General features: G+C 41.8%; 1 protein-coding gene across 5 annotated transcripts in view; it reads right to left on the reverse strand.

Annotated features, from left to right (window-relative positions):
- LOC126260923 (negative elongation factor D) overlaps positions 1 to 21,218 on the reverse strand; it is a 229,231-nt gene that overhangs the window by 71,020 nt on the left and 136,993 nt on the right. For all 5 annotated transcript variants that reach the window (XM_049958411.1, XM_049958412.1, XM_049958414.1 and 2 more), the window contains exon 14: positions 12,588 to 12,717. In XM_049958411.1, coding sequence (XP_049814368.1) covers positions 12,588 to 12,717 — 130 coding nt within the window. The remainder of the gene's footprint in view (positions 1 to 12,587; positions 12,718 to 21,218) is intronic.

The following is a 21,218-nucleotide window of genomic DNA, read 5'->3' on the forward strand; positions in this document are numbered from 1 at the left end:
TTCTATGTAGGCATGACAACCAACAAGCTGTCTGTCCGCATGAACGGCCACCAACAAACTGTGGCCAAAAAACAAGTGGACCACCCTGTAGCTGAACACGCTGCCAAACACGATACCCCTCATCTCAATGACTGCTTCACAGCCTGTGCCATATGGATCCTTCCCACCAACACCAGCTTTTCTGAATTGCGCAGGTGGGAAATTTCCCTGCAATACATCCTACGTTCCCGTAACCCTCCTGGCCTCAACCTTCGTTAGTCACTGTCCTCACCCGTCCCGCCCTCTTCCTGTTCCCATTCCCGCACTACACAGCCGTCATTTCACCGCCACACCCAGTCCTTTAATTTATTTTATTTACATTTCTCTCCTTTCCGCTACTTACCCCCTCCTCCCTACGCATCTCCTCTCCCACGCTCCGTCTAAACTGCAACACTTCACGGTCCACCACTCCCACCATACTATCCCTCCCCGCCCCAGCCTCCTCCTTACCCCCACCCAGTCGCCACTCCCATCATGCACTGGTGCTGCTGATCACAGTGTAGTTTCAGCTCTCTGAGACAGCAGATGTGTGTGCAAGTTGCGCTTGTGAGTGTGTGTGTGTGTGTGTGTGTGTGTGTGTGTCTACTGCTGACAACGGCCTTATTGTGCCTATTGCGGCTCAGCATCTTCATATTGAATACTGTAGATTCAGCAGTATTTGGCTTGTAATGTGGCAACTTCGTATCCCAGACCCTAGACAACGAAACCAGCCAAAACTTTTAATATTGCAGTTCTGAGTCTGAGGGTACGTACCGTATTTACTCGAATCTAAGCCGCACCTGAAAAATGAGACTTGAAATCATGGAAAAAAAAATTTCCCGTATCTAAGCCGCACCTGAAATTTGAGACTCGAAATTCAAGGGGAGAGAAAAGTTTTAGGCCGCACCTCCAAATCGAAACAAAGTTGGTCCATTGTAATATGAGACACAATTTAGGTCGAATGAATAACGATACACCTATAGTAGTTTGGTTTGAGTCGTAAGCTTAACAGTTAAGCTTTACCAGGTAGCCATTTTTATGTGTCAGGCGCTCCATCTGTATTTATACGGGTACCCTTCCTTTTTCACGTGCTTCGTCTCATTTGAATTGATTGCTTATTTTTCTTTGATCTGATAAGTGCCGTTCTCTTTGTTATAGATGTTTACGTCACTCTAAGCTGAAAATGCATTAGGCCCTACTGTACTGTGTCATGCATTGTTTGTCGCATTCTGATAATGAGAGACAGGAATCGTCTCATTAGCGAAACAATGGCAAGAGAATGCTATTTGCTGTTACTTACACTGCTGCTTTCTTTGATAATGATCAACAAGAACCAAATAACAGACTGCGTATGATAGAAGATGTTCTGAACGAGAGTCTAGTGAAAATTTTTCTCAGTTTGAAAATCTTTGCAGATGCCTCTTTAGTACATTACATTCTGCACAGAAATTAGAGTCATCTTAGATTTAAAAATCTAGTCAATCGCCGTGCTTCATTTCTGACTGTATCACTATTAGGCATAAGAATAATACGAATATAAACACGACATGATATGTATATTCTTCCGCGTTTGCTGTTGTCTCACTCTAGTTTCGTAGTTTATTAGGCAGACAGGATTTAAAGGAGATAGCAGCACACACGCAAGAATACATGGCAAAATGTTTATATTCGTATTATTCTTATGGTGAAGAGAATACTGCATGTGATTCACAATTCATAAAAGTTCCTATTACCAACCATCTCTTCTCACAGGTAGGAAAAAATTCAGAACGTAGAGTTGGCCATATTGACAAACATCCCAAACAGTTTTGCCAGTCGGATTTTCGTAGTACATTGAAATGCTGCTACAAGGGAAGATGAACAATACAGAATTTGTATTTACTTCGTTGGATAATGTATGAAAATGCAGTGGTCGAAACTCGGGGTGGAGAAAAAAAGCTCGTCTTCCACCTTTTTTTTTTTTAATTTATTTATTGACGCAGAGGTTTTGGCGTCAGTATTTATCTTTGTGCCTGCAAAGCATGCCTGTGTAGCGCTACATATATTCGACGGCAGAAGTTAGTTGTGGCGGCACCTACCAACATTTTTCAGAACTTCACTTACTTCGCACTCGATTCTAAGCCGCAGGTGGTTTTCTGGATTACAAAAACCGGAAAGAAAGTGCGGCTTAGATTCGAGTAAATACAGTAGTTGAGTGCCACCACACTGTATCATCATTCATCATTTTCTATTTGAAAGCCCCCAACTGCAGGGATTACCTGACATAAGGACTCTGCCAGTTGTCAGATTCATCCACCTACAAACCCTGCCACAGCGACTCCGTTCCAGAAATCCAGCACAATCTCCATCTCTCCTCAAATCCTTAGGCCCATACCAGAACTTCTCTCTCCAGTCCATCTCTTCACTCACCTCCATAAACCCAACCACCCTGGATGCCCCATTGTGGCCAGTTACTGTGCCCCCACTGTAAACCAACACCTTCAGCCTATTACCCACAACCTACCTTCCTATATAAAAGATATCAATCATTTCCTCCACAGTAGTGCGGATCAGATGACCGCTGCTATGCAGAAGGGCTGCGCCGTGCAGTAGAGGAGGTCGCTGTAGCCAATCGCCGTCATCCTGCACCAGCCTGATGAAGCTGCACCAAGTCACTGACGACAAGGCGCAGCAGAGGGCCTAACAGCAGCGCATGCGTTGCCGCGCCGAACTTTTTTATGTTACAGGGAGGAAGCCGCTGCGGCCGGCACAGGAGACTACAGCGAGCCCAGCCGCAGCACCGGCCTGACCCAGCTAACGACCAAGCAGTACATAGGTAACGTTGCACGATACCTCACGCTAACCCCCCTCACCTTGCATGCTCTGTCGCAGCTAGCAAGCCGCTACTACCCTTACTACCCGTCCTACTGTCGCAGAGGTTTTTTTCCCTTGGCGCTGGCCTTGGCACTTTTTTTCCTCTGCTCTTACAACCGCTACCCTTCGATCGTTTTCGACCACTTCTATCTCCTGATGGACCATGTTAATGAGTAGTCTTACCCAGACGCATGGATAACATCACAGCCTGCATCCTGTGACGCCTGATTCAAAACTAACATGCTTACGGAGGTGACAGTAGAACTTTTGTGTTGGTCACCACGTTGGTGCGGGCGTGGAGGGGCCCCATCCTTTATGAAAATTATGAAAGTTCCTCCACAGTTCATGTTCCTTTACCACATGGTGCCCTGTTTGTCACTATTGATGCTATCTCCCTTTACAGTAACATCCGTAATGCCCATGGCCTTATCATTATTGAATACTACCTTTCCCAACATCCGACAGATTCCAAACCAACAACCTTGTTCTTAGTCACCATGGCCAACTATATTCTCACCTACAATTACTTCTTCTTCAAAGGAATTACCTACAAACAAATGCAGGGTACAACTATGGGCACCCACATGGCACCAATCTATGCCAACCTATTCATGGGCCATCTAGAGGAATCCACACCCAGAATCCTAAACCCTTGCCTGGTTCAGATTCATTGGTGGCAACTTCATGATCTGGATAGAGGGTGACGACACACTGTCCACTTTCCTCCACAACCTCAACACCTTCTCCCCCATTCACTTCACCTTGTCCTACTCAAGCCAACAAGCCACCTTCCTCAATGGTTGCCCTCCACCTCAAAGATGGCTACATCAGTACCACTGTCCATATGAAACCTACCAACCACCAGCAATACCTCCATTCTGACAGCTGCCACCCATTCCGTGCCAAGAAGACCCTTCCATATAGCCTAGCCAACTGCGTCCATCAGCATTCCTTCTCTAAATATATTGAGAGTCTCACTGAGGCCTTTACAGACCTTAATTAACCTTCCAACCTTGTACAAAAACAGGTCTCCTGTGCCTCATCTTTCCAGTCACCTACCACCTCTCAAGTCCCACTGTCCAGCCACAGAGGAGCAATCACGAATTACATTCTCCACCAAAGTTTCAACTACCTTTCATCATTCCCTGAAATGAGAAATGTGGTTTTCGGGATGTAAATTTTCTTGGCGTACCAGTACTGTATTATCTCATGTTTGTTCTTTATTACGGCCTAATACCGTACGTGCTAGAAGATGAAAACATGCACTTGAAATGCAGCGAAAAGTTGAAACTGGCAAGTAGTGTGGAATTAAATACTTCGTTTCAGATACATTGACTGCCTCAGTGGAAAAGATTAATAAAAGACAAATTTCTTTAGCAAACCAATAAAAATAACTTCAATGTTCTGCAAGGTGATTAATGCTTGACTGTCAGAAAGGTGGAAATAAAATCTGAAACTAATAACATATTTCAGCCTTCTGTAATTATGTGAATGTATTTTAATTCACTTGATAGCTCCTGGCCATAGAAATCTGTTTTGTTTTCTTTATATATGAGGGCAGTAAACAAAGAGAAAGCAGTAAAATCACTAAATGTAAACTTGGGTCACGTAGAGATTACCCATTTCCCTACTATAACTCAGACTACTCTACGCGTAAGCCCCGACCTAAGATATTTCTGAAACGGTGCAATACCAGATAGTGGCACCAGTCCCCCATCCATCGAATGTTTGAGATAGGATGTCAAAAATTAAAAAAAAGAAAAGGAAAAAGAAAATAAATTGAATTTTCAAAAAGATGTTTATTTTGTAGTGCACATTTTTCTGAAGAGTCTGATACATAAAACATATGTGTTCAAGGAAATTTAAGACGTTATTTGGTCTTAAGTGTGCCAAAGTGCAGCGCCACGCCTCTTCACATAGCATTCTATGGCACATCACTGCATTTTGCTCTGTGGAACGGAAATGTATATATTTTGTAATGGACGTCATCAAAGAATATTCAGGACAGTGGAAATTAAAATGTCCTGTGTGCCTCTTCTGCTCCCAGTCGGCCGGTTTGACATCCTGCCCATCTTTTTAAAAATCTCTCGCAATTAATACTGGATGGGATTTTTTGTAATTGGGAGAAGAAGAACTCTTCTGAAAATTTGCACCCTTTATTGCCTATTAGTTAATAAGTTGCTGTTTTGTGTGACATAAAAATGTAGGCTACATAAAACCAGTTAAGACAAGAGATAAGAATGACGGTACATATTCTTCAATCTTTAGCTCCTAGCATGGCGTGCTTTCCTTTCTGTGAAAGGAAATTACCTCATCAAAGTTCGTCAAACATTTTGCTACATGAAAAATCAAAATGTCGTCATCTAATACCGAAAAAGCTGTTAATAATAAATAATACCCAAGACTCATGCAGTTTCTCAATATGATTACATCGATTTTGTCACTATCTGCTAGATGAAACAAAGTAGGTCTTTCTAATACCGCAGCAATTGTAACACATACCACATTAACGAGACTGTTTTGACACAGATGGTCAGTTTTATAACACGACATAATATAATTCACCAAGTACTAACATCAAATGCCTATTAAGCCTACTACAAGCAAAAACCCTTATGTTATGAAATAGTTTCACATTTCATTCATACGCTCCAGTTTCTCACAAGCATGAAGTCAAAAAGTAGAAGTACAAAATTTTTATATATATTTGGAATCATCATATCCTTCCATAATTTTTGTGATGTCTCTGTTTCTTCTCCTTCCTCATTCTAACAATCAATCACTAATTCTGTTAACTATTTTTGCCATTGTCATAACTTATTAGCCGGTTAACTTCACTAATGCTGCCAAAATCACCGGTTTAATGATCCCGCAATTATTTTCCGGTTAGGCGTTGTTACACGTTCATACAATGCCTTTTCCACACTACTTCCAGAGTAGAACTTCAGTGGCTGCTAGCCGGGGACTGTCCAACTGCCCTTTACTAGTGTAGTGATCTGGCCAAAGATTTTCTGTCAAAATTTCATTTTCTTGGATACACTGAGAAGATAATATGTAATCTTTCTTACCTGTTATTCCTGTTAGTCATTTATGCCCACTCAGGTGGTGTGAATCTATGGATTTTGCTAGTAATTATAACAATGCAAACCCAATCAATCACATAATCAGACAGCGATTGACATTCATCCGGTCAGCTTTACTCTGCTCAGCTCATATACCCCCGTCACCTTTTGTCTGCAGGGAAGTTTACTTCTAGATGCGATGAGAATTCCCCTGACAGAGACATCACGTGCATTATGCATGCATTCAGAAACCAACAAGGATACGTTTCAAAACCATATGAATATGAATAATCGATAGGCCAATGTGCGCTGGATGCTAGGCACTTTGTGAAACAAGTTTTTTTTTGCCCCTCAAAAATATTAATCTGGCACCCCCCCCCCCCTCCACCTCTCCCAAAATACCCGGTTAGATACCTCGGTTTGGCCCCTCCTAGATCCAGGCCTGCTGCACATGTGTGAAGGTACTACTCATATGTGACTCACCTTCGCATGCACATGACTGATACAATGAGTCTAATGTAAACAGTTGTGATGTCATGCCCATTGAATGCAATTCGTTATTGTAAAGCATTGCATAGTCTTCCTAAAGCTTTTGACACATTTTGCTGTTGGCAGACGCTTGTATGACCACTGTGTTTTGTTGTTGTTGTATATGGAGCATTTCCTTTGCACTTAACACTTCATTTTCATTTTTTTCTCTTGTTCATGTTTTATTGCTGCAGTATTATTCTGCAGTAGTAGAATACAGTAATAGTATCTGTTAACAGTATTTGTTTTTACCAGTAAAAATTACAAAAATTTAACTGAAAACTAAAACAAATTCCCAGGTTTATTCCAGTTTTCTCCCGGATGAAAAAATTCCCGGGTTTTTCCCAGATCTCCCAGTTGTCACAGGTTTTATACACCCTGCGTTACATTCCATCCCGGATTTTCCATTGTTTGATATATAAATGTGTTTGAGAGAACCTCGAAGCTGGCGACTTCTTTTTTGCACATTATTAGAACTATACCTTCTTAAATGTTAGTTCACTGTGCATTTAATATCCTTACAAAATATATATTGCATTTTATAAATAATAAAAACTAGCTGATGCGTAACTTCTGCACTTTCATATAACCAAAGCAATTATTTTTGATGCAAGTACGGTTTACACGCATTAACACAAAAAAATCTATGTAACAATTGCTATTTTGGGAAATACAGAAGCGTCCGATCTTACCCGTCGGCTTTGACCCATGACGTCACAAATACCGCGGAAACGACTATAAACAATTCCAATATGGCGGATATAAAAACATCGCATACGTATTGTAAACACTGAAATACACAAGTTTCACAAAAAGCCTAATGACTGTAACGGGACAAGCGTGGGAAATTAGGGGTTTTTGGGTGGGGAGAAACTAAATATACAGAAATGTAGCCACCGACCGCCATTCAAAACCACGCAAAACAACGAAATAAATCAACATCACAAAACTGACCAAATACCAAAAAACACATTCCTATCCATAATCGGACACTTCCCTTAACCTATATAGCTCAACAGAACCTACCGATCACATCCCCCAATAGAAAACTAAGAAACGAAAGCTTCCCTTACACCTACATACATCGGCACTTATGCAGTTTAGCAGGTACGGAAAAAATTTTTCATTTTTTTTTCAAAATTTGATCATCATGTGTCGTTATGCGGTGGGGGGAGTCTGCAGTGCCCCCCCATCCCCCCACAGGCTTCATTAGTGTCAAATCAATATTTTCGAATCATAGGCGGCCGCTGCCGCGGCCGCATTCCAAAAATAAACTCCCAACCTAACCTCGTATTCAGGGCTACGCTACAGATCAATGTGTAGGTCCCTTACGTCACGGGTCAAAGCCGACGCGTGAGATCGGATGTTTCCAACCTATACCCAATACACAAAACATACATAAATAACCAAAAAAAAAAAAAAACGGAACTTACCTCAAAAAAGTTCCAGCTCCACAAACTAGATTGGCCACCACAATCACACACAAATGCACACACGCACGAACGCACGCACACACACACACACACACACACACACACACACACACACACACACACACACACACACCAACGAAAAAATACTGAACTAAAATAAAAACCCAACCCACCCAAACGTCAACCCCCTCCCCCACAACTCCAAAATACAACACACAAACACTATACAACAAAATAAACCACCCACCCACCTACCCAGCCCACCCTAACTAACCACTTTCGGTCTATACATTTTACCCACAGCCCTTAAAAAAACCCGAAGAATGCAATAGCCCTCTGGGACACTCTTCCGCCAACAGTACTCATCTAAATGAGACTGAAGGTTGGAAGAGCGCCTCTTCCCCCTCCCAAGAACTGACTTAACCGCTCCCCACATCCCCTCAATTGTGTTAGTGCAAGCCCCAGTATCATAATTCTTAAACTCTAGACTGTGGTTCACTACTAAATGATTAAATCCCCTCTCACCCAACCCCCTATATGAAGAAAACGCATCTGAAACTACTGTGGACCCCGGCTCTACATACTCCTCAATTAACCCCACTAATTCAGGCTTCGACCTCCCCTCCACAACCCTAAAAACACATTCAGTACCCCCACCCCCCTGAACAACAGCCCCCCACACCCAAAGACCAGCCACAGACTTCCCCCTCCCATACTTCCTTTTACCAAACTGCGACTCATCCACCTCCACAAGCACCCCATGCCCACCCAACTTACCCCTGTACTTAATAAATTCGGAACACACCTCACGACAAAAGGAATACCAGTCTAAAACAGTCCTCTCACTCACACCAGTCTCAAACGCGCAAAAACTCTGTCCGCAACTATAACAAAAATAATACGTAATAAGCACAATCTCACGCATGGCCAATCTAGACTTCTCGAACCAGGTACCACGCCTTACAGAACGCCATACGCCATCTTTCCGGCAACACCACATGTATCCGTCCCTGGTCCGAGAGTCCGGAACTTTAACCAATTTCATAGGTTCACGGCACACACCGCACTTCACGACCTCGGCAATTAAGCCAAATAGCTGAAGAAATTTAATCAGCTCTAAAGCTGTCTCCCCCATCATCGCCCTCAACCGAACACTGTTAAGGCGGTCTTTCATATCCATTCCTGAACAAAAAACCACAACCAAATACACTCAATAACAAACTAACACGTACAGCAATGAGCATTAAATTAACCATCACACAAAACCATTAACTCACTAATACAAATTCCGCTTCAAATCCAACACGTGAGCAACAGCAAACTGACCCCACCAAACGAAACAAACGAAAACCATGAACACACCACCAAAGAGCACCACAAATAAAAACAAGACATCTACAAACACGCCACAATCGCAAACCAAACTCCGCGCCGTAATGACGTCACACACCACAACACGCTTACGTCACGGGTCAAAGCCGACGAGTAAGATCGGACGTTTCTGTTGACCCCTATTTTGCACTCAATACAACATTCCCCATCAATTTTCAAAGGCAAGAGTTTCCTGTTATTATTGATAAGTGCGAAAGTTGTTAATAATAACAGAAACATATTTTATGTAAGCTCAATGAAACGATGTTTGAGATGGTGGGATTGCATACATGATCAAACTGAGGTAATGCCCAGCAGGTATGCAACTCACCTAACACACAGGTAAAGTGGTTATGGTCATAACTGACCAAGGCTACTAGGAAAGCAACCATATTCTATGTTTACTTATGATAGTCTATGGTAGCTTACAACTGTAAAATCACATCATAGATACAAGATTACAATCCTCCCCCTGCAATGTTCGGTCACCATCAATTCCCGTTTGTCAACATGTATCACCGCAATGGTCTATTTGAGACATTTGAGAATATATCACCTTTTATATGCCATTTTACTGGAAGGGCACGTCATCATCTAATATAGTTCTACTGTAATTTTAGGTTTACAATGATGTGAAATGTATTGGATCCAATGCGTGTGTTGCTCTTGTGTGTGTTAAAATGTGTGTGTCTGACACACACACACACACACACACACACACACACACACACAAACTCGTGCTCATAAATTAAGGATAATTGTAGAATGTGGTGCTACACAACGTGGCACTGGCGCTAATAGCATAGGCACTTAGGGAACACACACGACACTGATCTAAAGTCCACACTATTGGTGATAAGTTGAAAAAACCGTCCCGAAACATGTGCTATTAAACACCACTGTGTCCTGCGCATGTATCCCGACATCAATATGGGATATGATCACCATGCACACGTACACAGACCGCACAACGGGTTGGCATACTCTGGATCAGGTGGTCGAGCAGTTGCTGGGGTATAGCCTCCCATTCTTGCTCCAGTGCCTGTCGGATCTCCTGAAGTGTCCTAGGGGTTGAAGACGTGCAGCATACATCAGACGTGCTCAATGGGATTTAGATCTGGAGAACAGGTAGGCCACTCCATTCGCCTGATATCTTCTGTTTCAAGGTAGTCCTCCACGATGGCAGCTCGGTGGGGCCGTGTGTTATCATCCATCAGGAGGAAGGTGGGACCTACTGCACCCCTGAAAAGGTGGACATACTGGTGCAAAATGACGTCCCAATACACCTGACCTGTTACAGTACCTCTGTCAAAGACATGCAGGGGGTGTACGTGCACCAATCATAATCCCACCCCACATCATCAAACCACGACCTCCATACAGGTCCCTTTCAAGGACATTAAGGGGTTGGTTAGTGTGATTCCTGTTTCATGCCAGATGAAAACCCAACGAGAATCTCTTTTCAGACTATAACTGGACTCGTCCGTGAACATAACCTGGGACCACTGTTCCAATGACCATGTACTGTGTTCTTGACACCAGGCTTTAGGGGCTTTCCTGTAACCAGGGCCAGTGGAATGCACCTTGCAGGTCTCCAGGTGAATAAACCATGTCTGTTCAGTTGTCTGTAGACTGTGTGTCTAGAGACAACTGTTCCAGTGGCTGCAGTAAGGTCCCGAGCAAGGCTACCTGCAGTACTCCATGGCCGTCTGCGGGCACTGATGGTGAGATATCGGTCTTCTTGAGGTGTTATACACTGTGGACATCCCGTACTGTAGCGCCTGAAAACGTTTCCTGTCTGCTGGAATCGTTGCCATAATCTTGAGATCACACTTTGTGGCACACGGAGGGCCCGTGCTACGACCTGTTGTGTTTGACCAGCCTCCAGTCGCCCTTGTATTCTGCCCCTAATAACGTCATCAATATGTGTTCTTTGAGCCATTTTCAACACACAGTCACCATTAGCATGTCTGAAAACATCTGCACACCTACTCGCTGCACCGTACTCCGACATGCACCAACACACCTCTGCATATGCGGACTGCTGCGAGGGCCACCACGCGACGACTGCAGGTCAAATGCACTGCATGGTCATACCCCGAGGTGATTTAAACCTGCAAACCGCCCACCAGAGCATTGTTTCACCATGTAGCATCATTATCCTTAATTTATGAGCATGAGTGTATATAAACTCTGAAATGTTTTTCAATAGAGACCTTCTTCCTTAACAATAATTTGACAGAGATGCTACTTGCAGTTAAGAAGTTGATCTCAAGCCACATTAAATAAAACAAATGCTTTGACAATTCAGAGAACAGAAGATGGCTTAAATAATGCAAAATTTTAACTTTAACCACCTCATATTGTTACACTAAGGGAATTCGTATAGTCTTAATACTTGCATACATTTTATGATCCCTCCGTGGAATAAATCAGCTATATACCAATGATGGTTTTTCCTGTAGGCACGCAGATTATTAACATTTCTTGCTTTGGATTACCCTCTCCTCCCAAAGAATGTACACAGCAGGGATGTAAACTTTTTTCATTTGTGTTATTCCTAACAAGTCAATGAGAAACATCAACTTCTTGAGCTACTGCTCTGGTGCTGTTTGACTGCACTGCTTTGAAAGATTTAAAGAATCTGTTCACCAAATATCAGAATTCTCACTGTACTTGGCTGTCCTGTAACAGTATTTACACATTTAAAATATGCACATTGCACCTCTCTCTCTCTCTCTCTCTCTCTCTGTCCCAGCTCATAAGCCCCAAAATTGTCAACTGCTGGCAACGTACTGCATGGGGAGTGTTAAACATAGCCTCTTCTCATATCCACTACATTTCAAACTCTTTGAGTTACTTGAACATTGGGTATGGGATAATGGTGATCTGGAAGAGTACAATAAATGATAAGTGTATCACACTGGTGAAAAACAAAACCACAGTTTAGTTGGAGAAAAGCTCACTGCAAGGCACATTTAGCCAGTATGCTTACCAGACATGCACGTATCTCAGGTTGCCATTTAATAGCCATAACTCCACAATGGTCCATTTCCAGCGTAAGTTAACCAGAAAATTTTGCTGTATCTAATATCAATATTCTGCTCTCAATTACATATCGTGTTTTCTTCCCCGTCCCCCTGCACCTTCTATACTAGTAAATGCATTCCCTATACATACTGTTAACTACATTTTATATCTAATATTCTCTCACAACAAACTACTGTTGGTGGTTCAGCGATGCTCTTGCTGTATTTCCTAACAATTACAATGGAAAATAGTACAAACTGCAACACAATGAAACTGTCTAAAAATTACTTACCAATGAATTCTGACACTGGGTCATTTTCACCATCACCTCTCATAGAGCCAGTAATTTCTTCATTCTCAACCATGGGCAAGAAAAGTTGCACAAATTCTGCTGTGTATGGTGGTGCTATGGCTTCCAAAACCTAAAATGATGATTTTGTCACAAGATCAGAACTCTTCATTATTTTTGCCTTAAAAACAAAAATGTTGCATTGTTCAATTTTCTCACGAGTACAATATTTAGTTTTTCTTTCACATCAAATATAAATTAAAATGAAGTCAGTACGTAGAAAGAAAACCATTGTCTTTTGAAAATTGGTTTCTAGCTCAGGTAAGAATGAACATCCTTAGTGTTATATTTAGACAAGACTGCAGCCTCTGCTTTAAGATCTCTGTGAAACATCTGACATGTATGAGGTATAAATTTCATGAGGATAATAATATCATATTTCATCTTTCCTCTCCTCATTAAACAGAAGTATATTCATACATCTGTACATATGCTTATGTTTTTCTTATATTAAGTTGGCAAATTCTACTGTCAATGAATAACAATCCTTGAACAAATAAATTACAAATTCTAATCTTAATTAATGGCCTGCAATGGTAGTAATTTTTCAGAATAATAATATCAAGTGGCACAGGGTATTTTTAATTTACTTTTTACACATTTTTCTTCTGTAAGGATCACTTAATGAAAATTTCACACAATCTGTGCATTCATGTCTGCAAAATCAAAGTTGCAATGCCAATCAATTGGATTTTCTGTTTATCTAATGACAATTATCTTTAGCAACATTTTACTTACATTAGTCAAATCTTAAAAATTTCTCTTCATTTTGATGACATTATTGAGACCCATTTTCATGTATTTAACCCAAGGCTTAGGTAAATACACTACAATGTTCTCTTTTCTAGTACAACGAAATCCGTTTCATGTGGAAGAAATGAATGCACTAGATCAAGAGATTTATTTTCAATTTGCTCAATGCATCAGAAAACAAAACTGAAGAGCCGTAGATTGTTTACTGTTAAATTCTTATGCTGGACAACACGCTAACGCATGTTAGTTTTTAATTTTTTTCTTTTACCCCCTTCAGCAGTCAAGGGTATTGTTGCCAACAGATAGTTTGGTTGCCGGCATCATTTTCCTAGTGGCATAAATAACATGAGTTCCTACTACTAACAGAATGTTGTTCTTCGGTTTGTTCCATTCACAGCTTTTACTGCTAAAACAAGACACTGCCTTTCCCTACTGCGAAAAAACAGATTAGTGTTGTGGGTTGGGTTCTGCTTATACTCATGTATGAAAAAACTGGAAACAGGTGCTACAAAACTAGCTTTCACTGCATCGTCGTTGTGAAAGATGTAAGCATCATATTCACATCCAAGCAGTGAAAGCACAATATTCTGTAAACTGAAGATGTATGGAGCCTGGACACATTCTGTGTATGTATCTCATTTTCAATCTTCTGTTGGGGGGGGGGGGGGGGCCTCTTTGTTCCTTCAAGTGATTAAATTGTCTTCAAACATGTAAATGATTAACAAAATTGTACAAAATTCAAGTTAATAAGCTTTGATTCGAATAAAACAGAATATGGAAGCTGGTAATGAGAAGGCATCTCTTAGCTCCACCAGCAGAAGAAACTGTAATTCTGTGGAGTCTGAGTGGCATAAGAAAATGACTGCCATAACTTCTAAATGTGATAGCTGAGAACCGTTGCTTACCCTAACTATGGACAATAAAAGACAACCTAAGATGCTTTTTTTAGTCCTTTACCAACCTTTTTCATGGTTGACTATTAGTCAGAAATGACACAAATATCAATCAAGACCCCATATTATTCACTACAAAAGAAGGAGTGTGTGTGTGTGTATCCCACGTGGAATGTTACCCTATATATATATATATATATATATATATATATATATATATATATAAAAAGAAAGATGATGAGACTTACCAAACAAAAGCGCTGGCAGGTCGATAGACACACAAACAAACACAAATATACACACAAAATTCAAGCTTTCGCAACAAACTGTTGCCTCATCAGGAAAGAGGGAAGGAGAGGGAAAGACGAAAGGATGTGGGTTTTAAGGGAGAGGGTAAGGAGTCATTCCAATCCCGGGAGCGGAAAGACTTACCTTAGGGGGAAAAAAGGACAGGTATACACTCGCACACACACACATATCCATCCACACATACAGACACAAGCAGACATATTTAAAGACCGTTGCTTACCCTAACTATGGACAATAAAAGACAACCTAAGATGCTTTTTTTAGTCCTTTACCAACCTTTTTCATGGTTGACTATTTGTCAGAAATGACATCCTTTCGTCTTTCCCACTCCTTCCCTCTTTCCTGATGAGGCAACAGTTTGTTGCGAAAGCTTGAATTTTGTGTGTATATTTGTGTTTGTTTGTGTGTCTATCGACCTGCCAGCACTTTTGTTTGGTAAGTCTCATCATCTTTCTTTTTAGATATATTTTTTCCACGTGGAATGTTTCCCTCTGTTATATTCTATCATCATATATATATATATATATATATATATATATATATATATATATATATATAAACAAAGATGATGTGACTTACCAAACGACATCGGTGGCAGGTCGATAGACACACAAACTAACACAAACATACACACAAAATTTAAGCTTTCGCAACAAACTGTTGCCTCATCAGGAAAGAGGGAAGGAGAGGGAAAGATGAAAGGATGTGGGTTTTAAGGGAGAGGGTAAGGAGTCATTCCAATCCCGGGAGCGGAAAGACTTACCTTAGGGGGAAAAATGGACAGGTATACACTCGCGCGCACACACACACATATCCATCCACACATATACAGACACAAGCAGACATCTTTGTCTGCTTGTGTCTGTATATGTGTGTGTGCGCGCGCGCGCGCGCGCGCGCGCGCGCGCGCGCGCGCGCGAGTGTATACCTGTCCATTTTCCCCCTAAGGTAAGTCTTTCCGCTCCCGGGATTGGAATGACTCCTTACCCTCTCCCTTAAAACCCACATCCGGGATTGGAATGACTCCTTGCCCTCTCCCTTAAAACCCACATCCTTCCCTCTTTCCTGATGAGGCAACAGTTTGTTGCGAAAGCTTGAATTTTGTGTGTATGTTTGTGTTTGTTTGTGTGTGTATCGACCTGCCAGCACTTTCGTTTGGTAAGTCACATCATCTTTGTTTATATATATATATATATATATATATATATATATATATATATATATATATATATACAAAATTTTGGGTGTATGTTTGTGTTAGTTTGTGTGTCTATCGACCTGCCAGCGCTTTTGTTTGGTAAGTCTCATCATCTTTGTTTTTAGATATATTTTTCCCACGTGGAATGTTTCCCTCTATAACTTCACACGTCCGTCCACATCAAACCCACCAACAAGCAACAGTACCTCCATTATGACAGCTGCCACCCATTCCACATCAAACGGTCCCTTCCCTACAGCCTAGGTCTTTGTGGCAAACGAATCTGCTCCAGTCCGGAATCCCTGAACCATTACACCAACAACCTGAAAACAGCTTTCGCATCCCACAACTACCCTCCCGTCCTGGTACAGAAGCAAATAACCAGAGCCACTTCCTCATCCTCTCAAACCCAGAAACTCCCACAGAAGAACCACAAAAGTGCCCCACTTGTGACAGGATACTTTCCGGGACTGGATCAGACTCTGAATGTGGCTCTCCAGCAGGGATACGACTTTCCTCAAATCCTACCCTGAAATGAGATCCATCCTTCATGAAATCCTCCCCACTCCACCTAGAGTGTCTTTCCGCCGTCCGCCTAACCTTCGTAACCTCTTAGTTCATCCCTATGAAATCCCCAAACCTTCTTCCCTACCCTCTGGCTCCTACCCTTGTAACCGCCCCCGGTGTAAAACCTGTCCCATGCACCCTCCCACCACCACCTACTCCAGTCCTGTAACCCGGAGGGTGTACACGATCAAAGGCAGAGCCACGTGTGAAAGCACCCATGTGATTTACCAACTGACCTGCCTACACTGTGACGCATTCTATGTGGGAATGACCAGCAACAAACTGTCCATTCGCATGAATGGACACAAAGGTAAGTCTTTCCGCTCCCGGGATTGGAATGACTCCTTACCCTCTCCCTTAAAACCCACATCCTTTCGTCTTTCCCTCTCCTTCCCCTCTTTCCTGATGAGGCAACAGTTTGTTGCGAAAGCTTGAATTTTGTGTGTATGTTTGTGTGTCTATCGACCTGCCAGCGCTTTCATTCGGCATCTTTGTTTTATATATATATATATATATATATATATATATATATATATATATATATGGAAACATTCCACGTGGCAAAAATATATCTAAAAACAAAGATGATGTGACTTACCAAACGAAGCGCTGGCAGGTTGATAGACACACAAACTAACACAAACAAACACAAAATTCAAGCTTTCGCAACAAACTGTTGCCTCATCAGGAAAGAGGGAAGGAGAGGGAAAGACGAAAGGATGTGGGTTTTAAGGGAGAGGGTAAGGAGTCGTTCCAATCCCGGGAGCGGAAAGACTTACCTTAGGGGGAAAAAAGGACAGGTATACACTCGCACAAACACACATATCTATCCACACATATACAGACAATAGCAGACATACATACATTACACCGTCCGGGTTATCTGGATACTTCCCACTAACAACAACCTATCCGAACTCCGGAGATGGGAACTTGCTCTTTAAATGTGTCTGTTTGTGTCTGCATATGTGTGGATGGATGTGTGTGTGTGTGTGTGTGTGTGTGTGTGTGTGTGTGTGTGTGTGTGGGCGCGCGCGCGCGAGTGTATACCTGTCCTTTTTTCCCCCTAAGGTAAGTCTTTCCGCTCCCGGGATTGAAATGACTCTTTACCCTCTCCCTTAAAACCCACATCCTTTCGTCTTTTCCTCTCCTTCCCTCTTTCCTGATGAGGCAACAGTTTGTTGTGAAAGCTTGAATTTTGCGTGTTTGTTTGTGTGTCTATCGACCTGCCAGCGCTTCGTTTGGTAAGTCACATCATCTTTGTTTTTAGATATATATGGAGGGCTCAATTGAATGGGGAAGATAACCAAACAAAGAGGGAGATTGAGTGTAAAGGAATGTATGAATGCAGATTAAGGTGGGATGCAGAACAAGGGCTACGTGGTTGTCTGATTGAAGTATGTGTTGTAAGGATTAATTCACACCTGCGTAATTCTGAGCAACTGGTAACAGAAAAAGATGGCAGGAAGATTCATAGTGTACAGGTTGTGAAGAAACCATTGAAATTAAGCATGATGTGCTCAGCATCATGTTCTCCAACTTGCCCTCAGCATCAGTTTAGTAGGGGCTAATCATTTGGTTAGACAGCTGGTTTGTGGTCATGCTCATATAAAAGACTGTGTAGAAGCTACAGCAGAGCTGGTCCATTATGCGACTGCTTTACCAGATGAATATGCAGCTGAACATGGTAGTATGTGCTTGTGACAGGGCTGAAAAAGGGTGTGTTGTGTGGGTGTGTGAAGAGCAGGTCTTGCACTTAGGTGTTCCATGGGGATCAGATCCATGTGGTAATGATTCAGAAGTAGGTATGGCATAAACATTAACTGGGGGCCTTCATGGATTGGGTGGGCTAAAGACACCATTTTGGGAGAGATGGGAAGGATGTTCCTTCCTACTTCCAGAGCATAATAAAAGGCAGTCAACTACGTACTAACAATGTACCTAACGTATTCAGTAACTGAATGGTGGAGTTTTTGGTTAGCCACAGTTGATGGGTGAATATTCGTATCTACATAACTAAGACTACTTGTTTGAGATACTAACACTGGATGCTGTCCTTTTTTATTATTATTATTACTGCATGCTTCAATTACAATAACAAAACTGTTACAGTATACTTATTTAACCAAAACATACACATTTGCAAGTATTTACACTATATAAACATTCAACAGGCTTGATTACGCACAAATATCGAAAAACTCAATCCGCTGAAGTGCCTCGTCAGATGCTTCGTATGGACTCTTGATACCATCACGGAAACATCTGTAAGAGCTATCATTTACAATGTGGCCCATTGCCCGACTATCAAATAGCCACATGTACTGCCACCAAATAGCCACATGTACTGCCACTGCAAAATCTCCATCTTCTCCAATCTGTGATGTATTATGCTGTACTCACTCCTCCTTAGGATGATGAAAGCCTAGACATTTAACAGCTGGGTTGTCAGTAAGTTTATTATGGTTCCGGGTTTTTTTAGCCAGCATGTCAAGTTTCCATTCAGTATCCTCGTTAAACAAGTTGAAAGCATTTGGACTACTCCTTCATATGTGGTCTTCTGAATTTGGGTATTTCTTAGGCAGTATGAGTAAATCTTAATGAAAAGGGAATGTTTCATTTTCAAAAACTTGTTGACAAAGGTTGTTAGGAGCCACCTTCCAACAAAGAACAGCTGGACAAATGTTCGATAGTATTGACAGCCAGCATGTAGGTGTAGAGCTGACTGGCCCTACTGTTGATCACGTAAGACATGCCTCTAAGGACGAAGTGTAAGGGACGGTATTGCACCTCACTTGTCCGATTTGAATGACACATTTAGTCAGCGAGTTGAGAAGTAGATATGGCATAAAAGGCTGAGTTTCTGGATGAAAGAGTCCAGGCTGTCCTTGTCACGGGTCCAGATTCCCTAATCCTCTCTACTGACCAGTCTCCCTGGAAAACTAATCATGACCAAACAGTGCCAGCATGGCAACAAGAGTGAACATTTGACTGAGTCACTCTCACCCTGCCTTGTGTGCTTGTGGTGTGTTCTGAGCTTCTGTCCCTCGACTCTCATTTTGCTAGTTATACTCTATTCATTCTTAATTACATGAGCCTCAAACATAGTCCACTCCCTTTTAAATATTGTAAGACATGTGTTTAATATATGTTTCTCAAAGCAAAGTACTCACTGAACGTCCTCAGCCTCTTCAATATATTAAACAAAAGCAGAAATATTTGTTCTGGCAAACAAAACTTAATTAGCATTTTAAGCTGATTAAGCTCGAGGACTATGAAACACAACCTCTAGAATCTGGGGAGAAGCATCATCCCCACATTGAATCTGCCTGGGACAAACAATGAGGTCCAGTATGCCTGCCAGTCTGGCTGCAGTTTTTAGTCAGTTTTCCACATCCAAATAGGTGAAAACTGGGCGGGCTTGTACAGATGTTCCACTTCAGTTATGCAATTCACAAACATTTTGAAAATTTTCGCAACCTTTCACATGGGGATAACACTAGATTCAGGCAGGGGTGGTACACCAATTCTGCCTCTGGGGTGGGGGCCATTCTGCCACCATCTAGCACTAACACTGCTAACTCCAGATTCACTTGCCTATCCCTAGAAGCCTTTTGTGTACAACACACATTTTTTGTTCTGAAAGTTTAGCTTTTAACTCTGTGGCCACAATGCCTTTTTGATTGTTCTAAATAATTAAAAGAGTGAAGATAAAAACTCAATGAATAGTTGAGACACACACACACACACACACACACACACACACACACACACACACACACACCTGTAAGGCTGCATTACTTTGTGCCAGTACTGCACTTCGTCTGGGGTGAAGGGTTGCGTCAGATGGAGAGGGAGATGTGAGAAAGAAGATGGGAAGCGAGAGGGAGGGTTGTGGAAGGGTGGCTGACTGCTAGAAGGAAGAGGCAGCCAGTGTATTGTACAGAAAAGTAACACAACACTAGTGAATTCATTCCGGCTGCAGTCAAGGGGAGCTGAGTGCAGCACATGATGACATCAAAGGTCACAATTTTATACAAATTTAATACCAAGAATCGATGGTACATACAGTGCTGGCCATGAGAATTGAACACCAGAAAGGACAGCAAATAACAAAATTTCCCTTATTGTGTGTTTACAGTACAGCAGGAAGAATACATAATTAAATTTGCATGCATTATGGGAGCGTGCAGGGTGCAAAATTTAGCAGGGCTGTCACCTCTGACACCAACAATGGGTATCTATAAACCCAGGTGAGTACTGAGGCAATATGAGCTTCTACTGGATATTTTATCTGAATCAATACAATTAAAAATAATATTGTTGATGCTACTGCTTGAACAATAAAATATTAAACTGATAATTCATTTATTATTTTGTTTTTATTACTTGATAACAGGGCTGTAACACAGCCAAATATCAAGTCACACTGAGCTTGGATGACAGATAACAGGAACATTGTCCCCTGCTGCACCAAGTCCATGCCACAGATCATCAATCACAGTGATTGGTATGCTGTAGTGTGTCACTTTCTTGGCAAAGCAAGACCACGTTTTCAATAGCCGAGAGATCTGGAGATCATGCCGTCCAGGGTTTAAGTTGAAAATCTTCTGTATTGGGGCACGGCAGGACAGCACAGGTGGCAACATGTGATCTGGCACTACTTTGTTGAATGATGTCACAGATACCTTTAAGATAATTCACAAATACATCAGAAATGTAATGGCCACTATCCAAATTACAACTACGTGAATCAGAGATGCTGGTATCATATCATCATGCCAGGTGCTGGGCTCATAGATGATGACAATGCAAGCCGACCTGCATGGGAGCTCGCCAGGAAGAGTCATCGTG

The sequence above is a fragment of the Schistocerca nitens genome, chromosome 5 (assembly GCF_023898315.1).
Source record: "Schistocerca nitens isolate TAMUIC-IGC-003100 chromosome 5, iqSchNite1.1, whole genome shotgun sequence".
In the NCBI taxonomy this organism is placed as follows: domain Eukaryota; kingdom Metazoa; phylum Arthropoda; class Insecta; order Orthoptera; family Acrididae; genus Schistocerca; species Schistocerca nitens.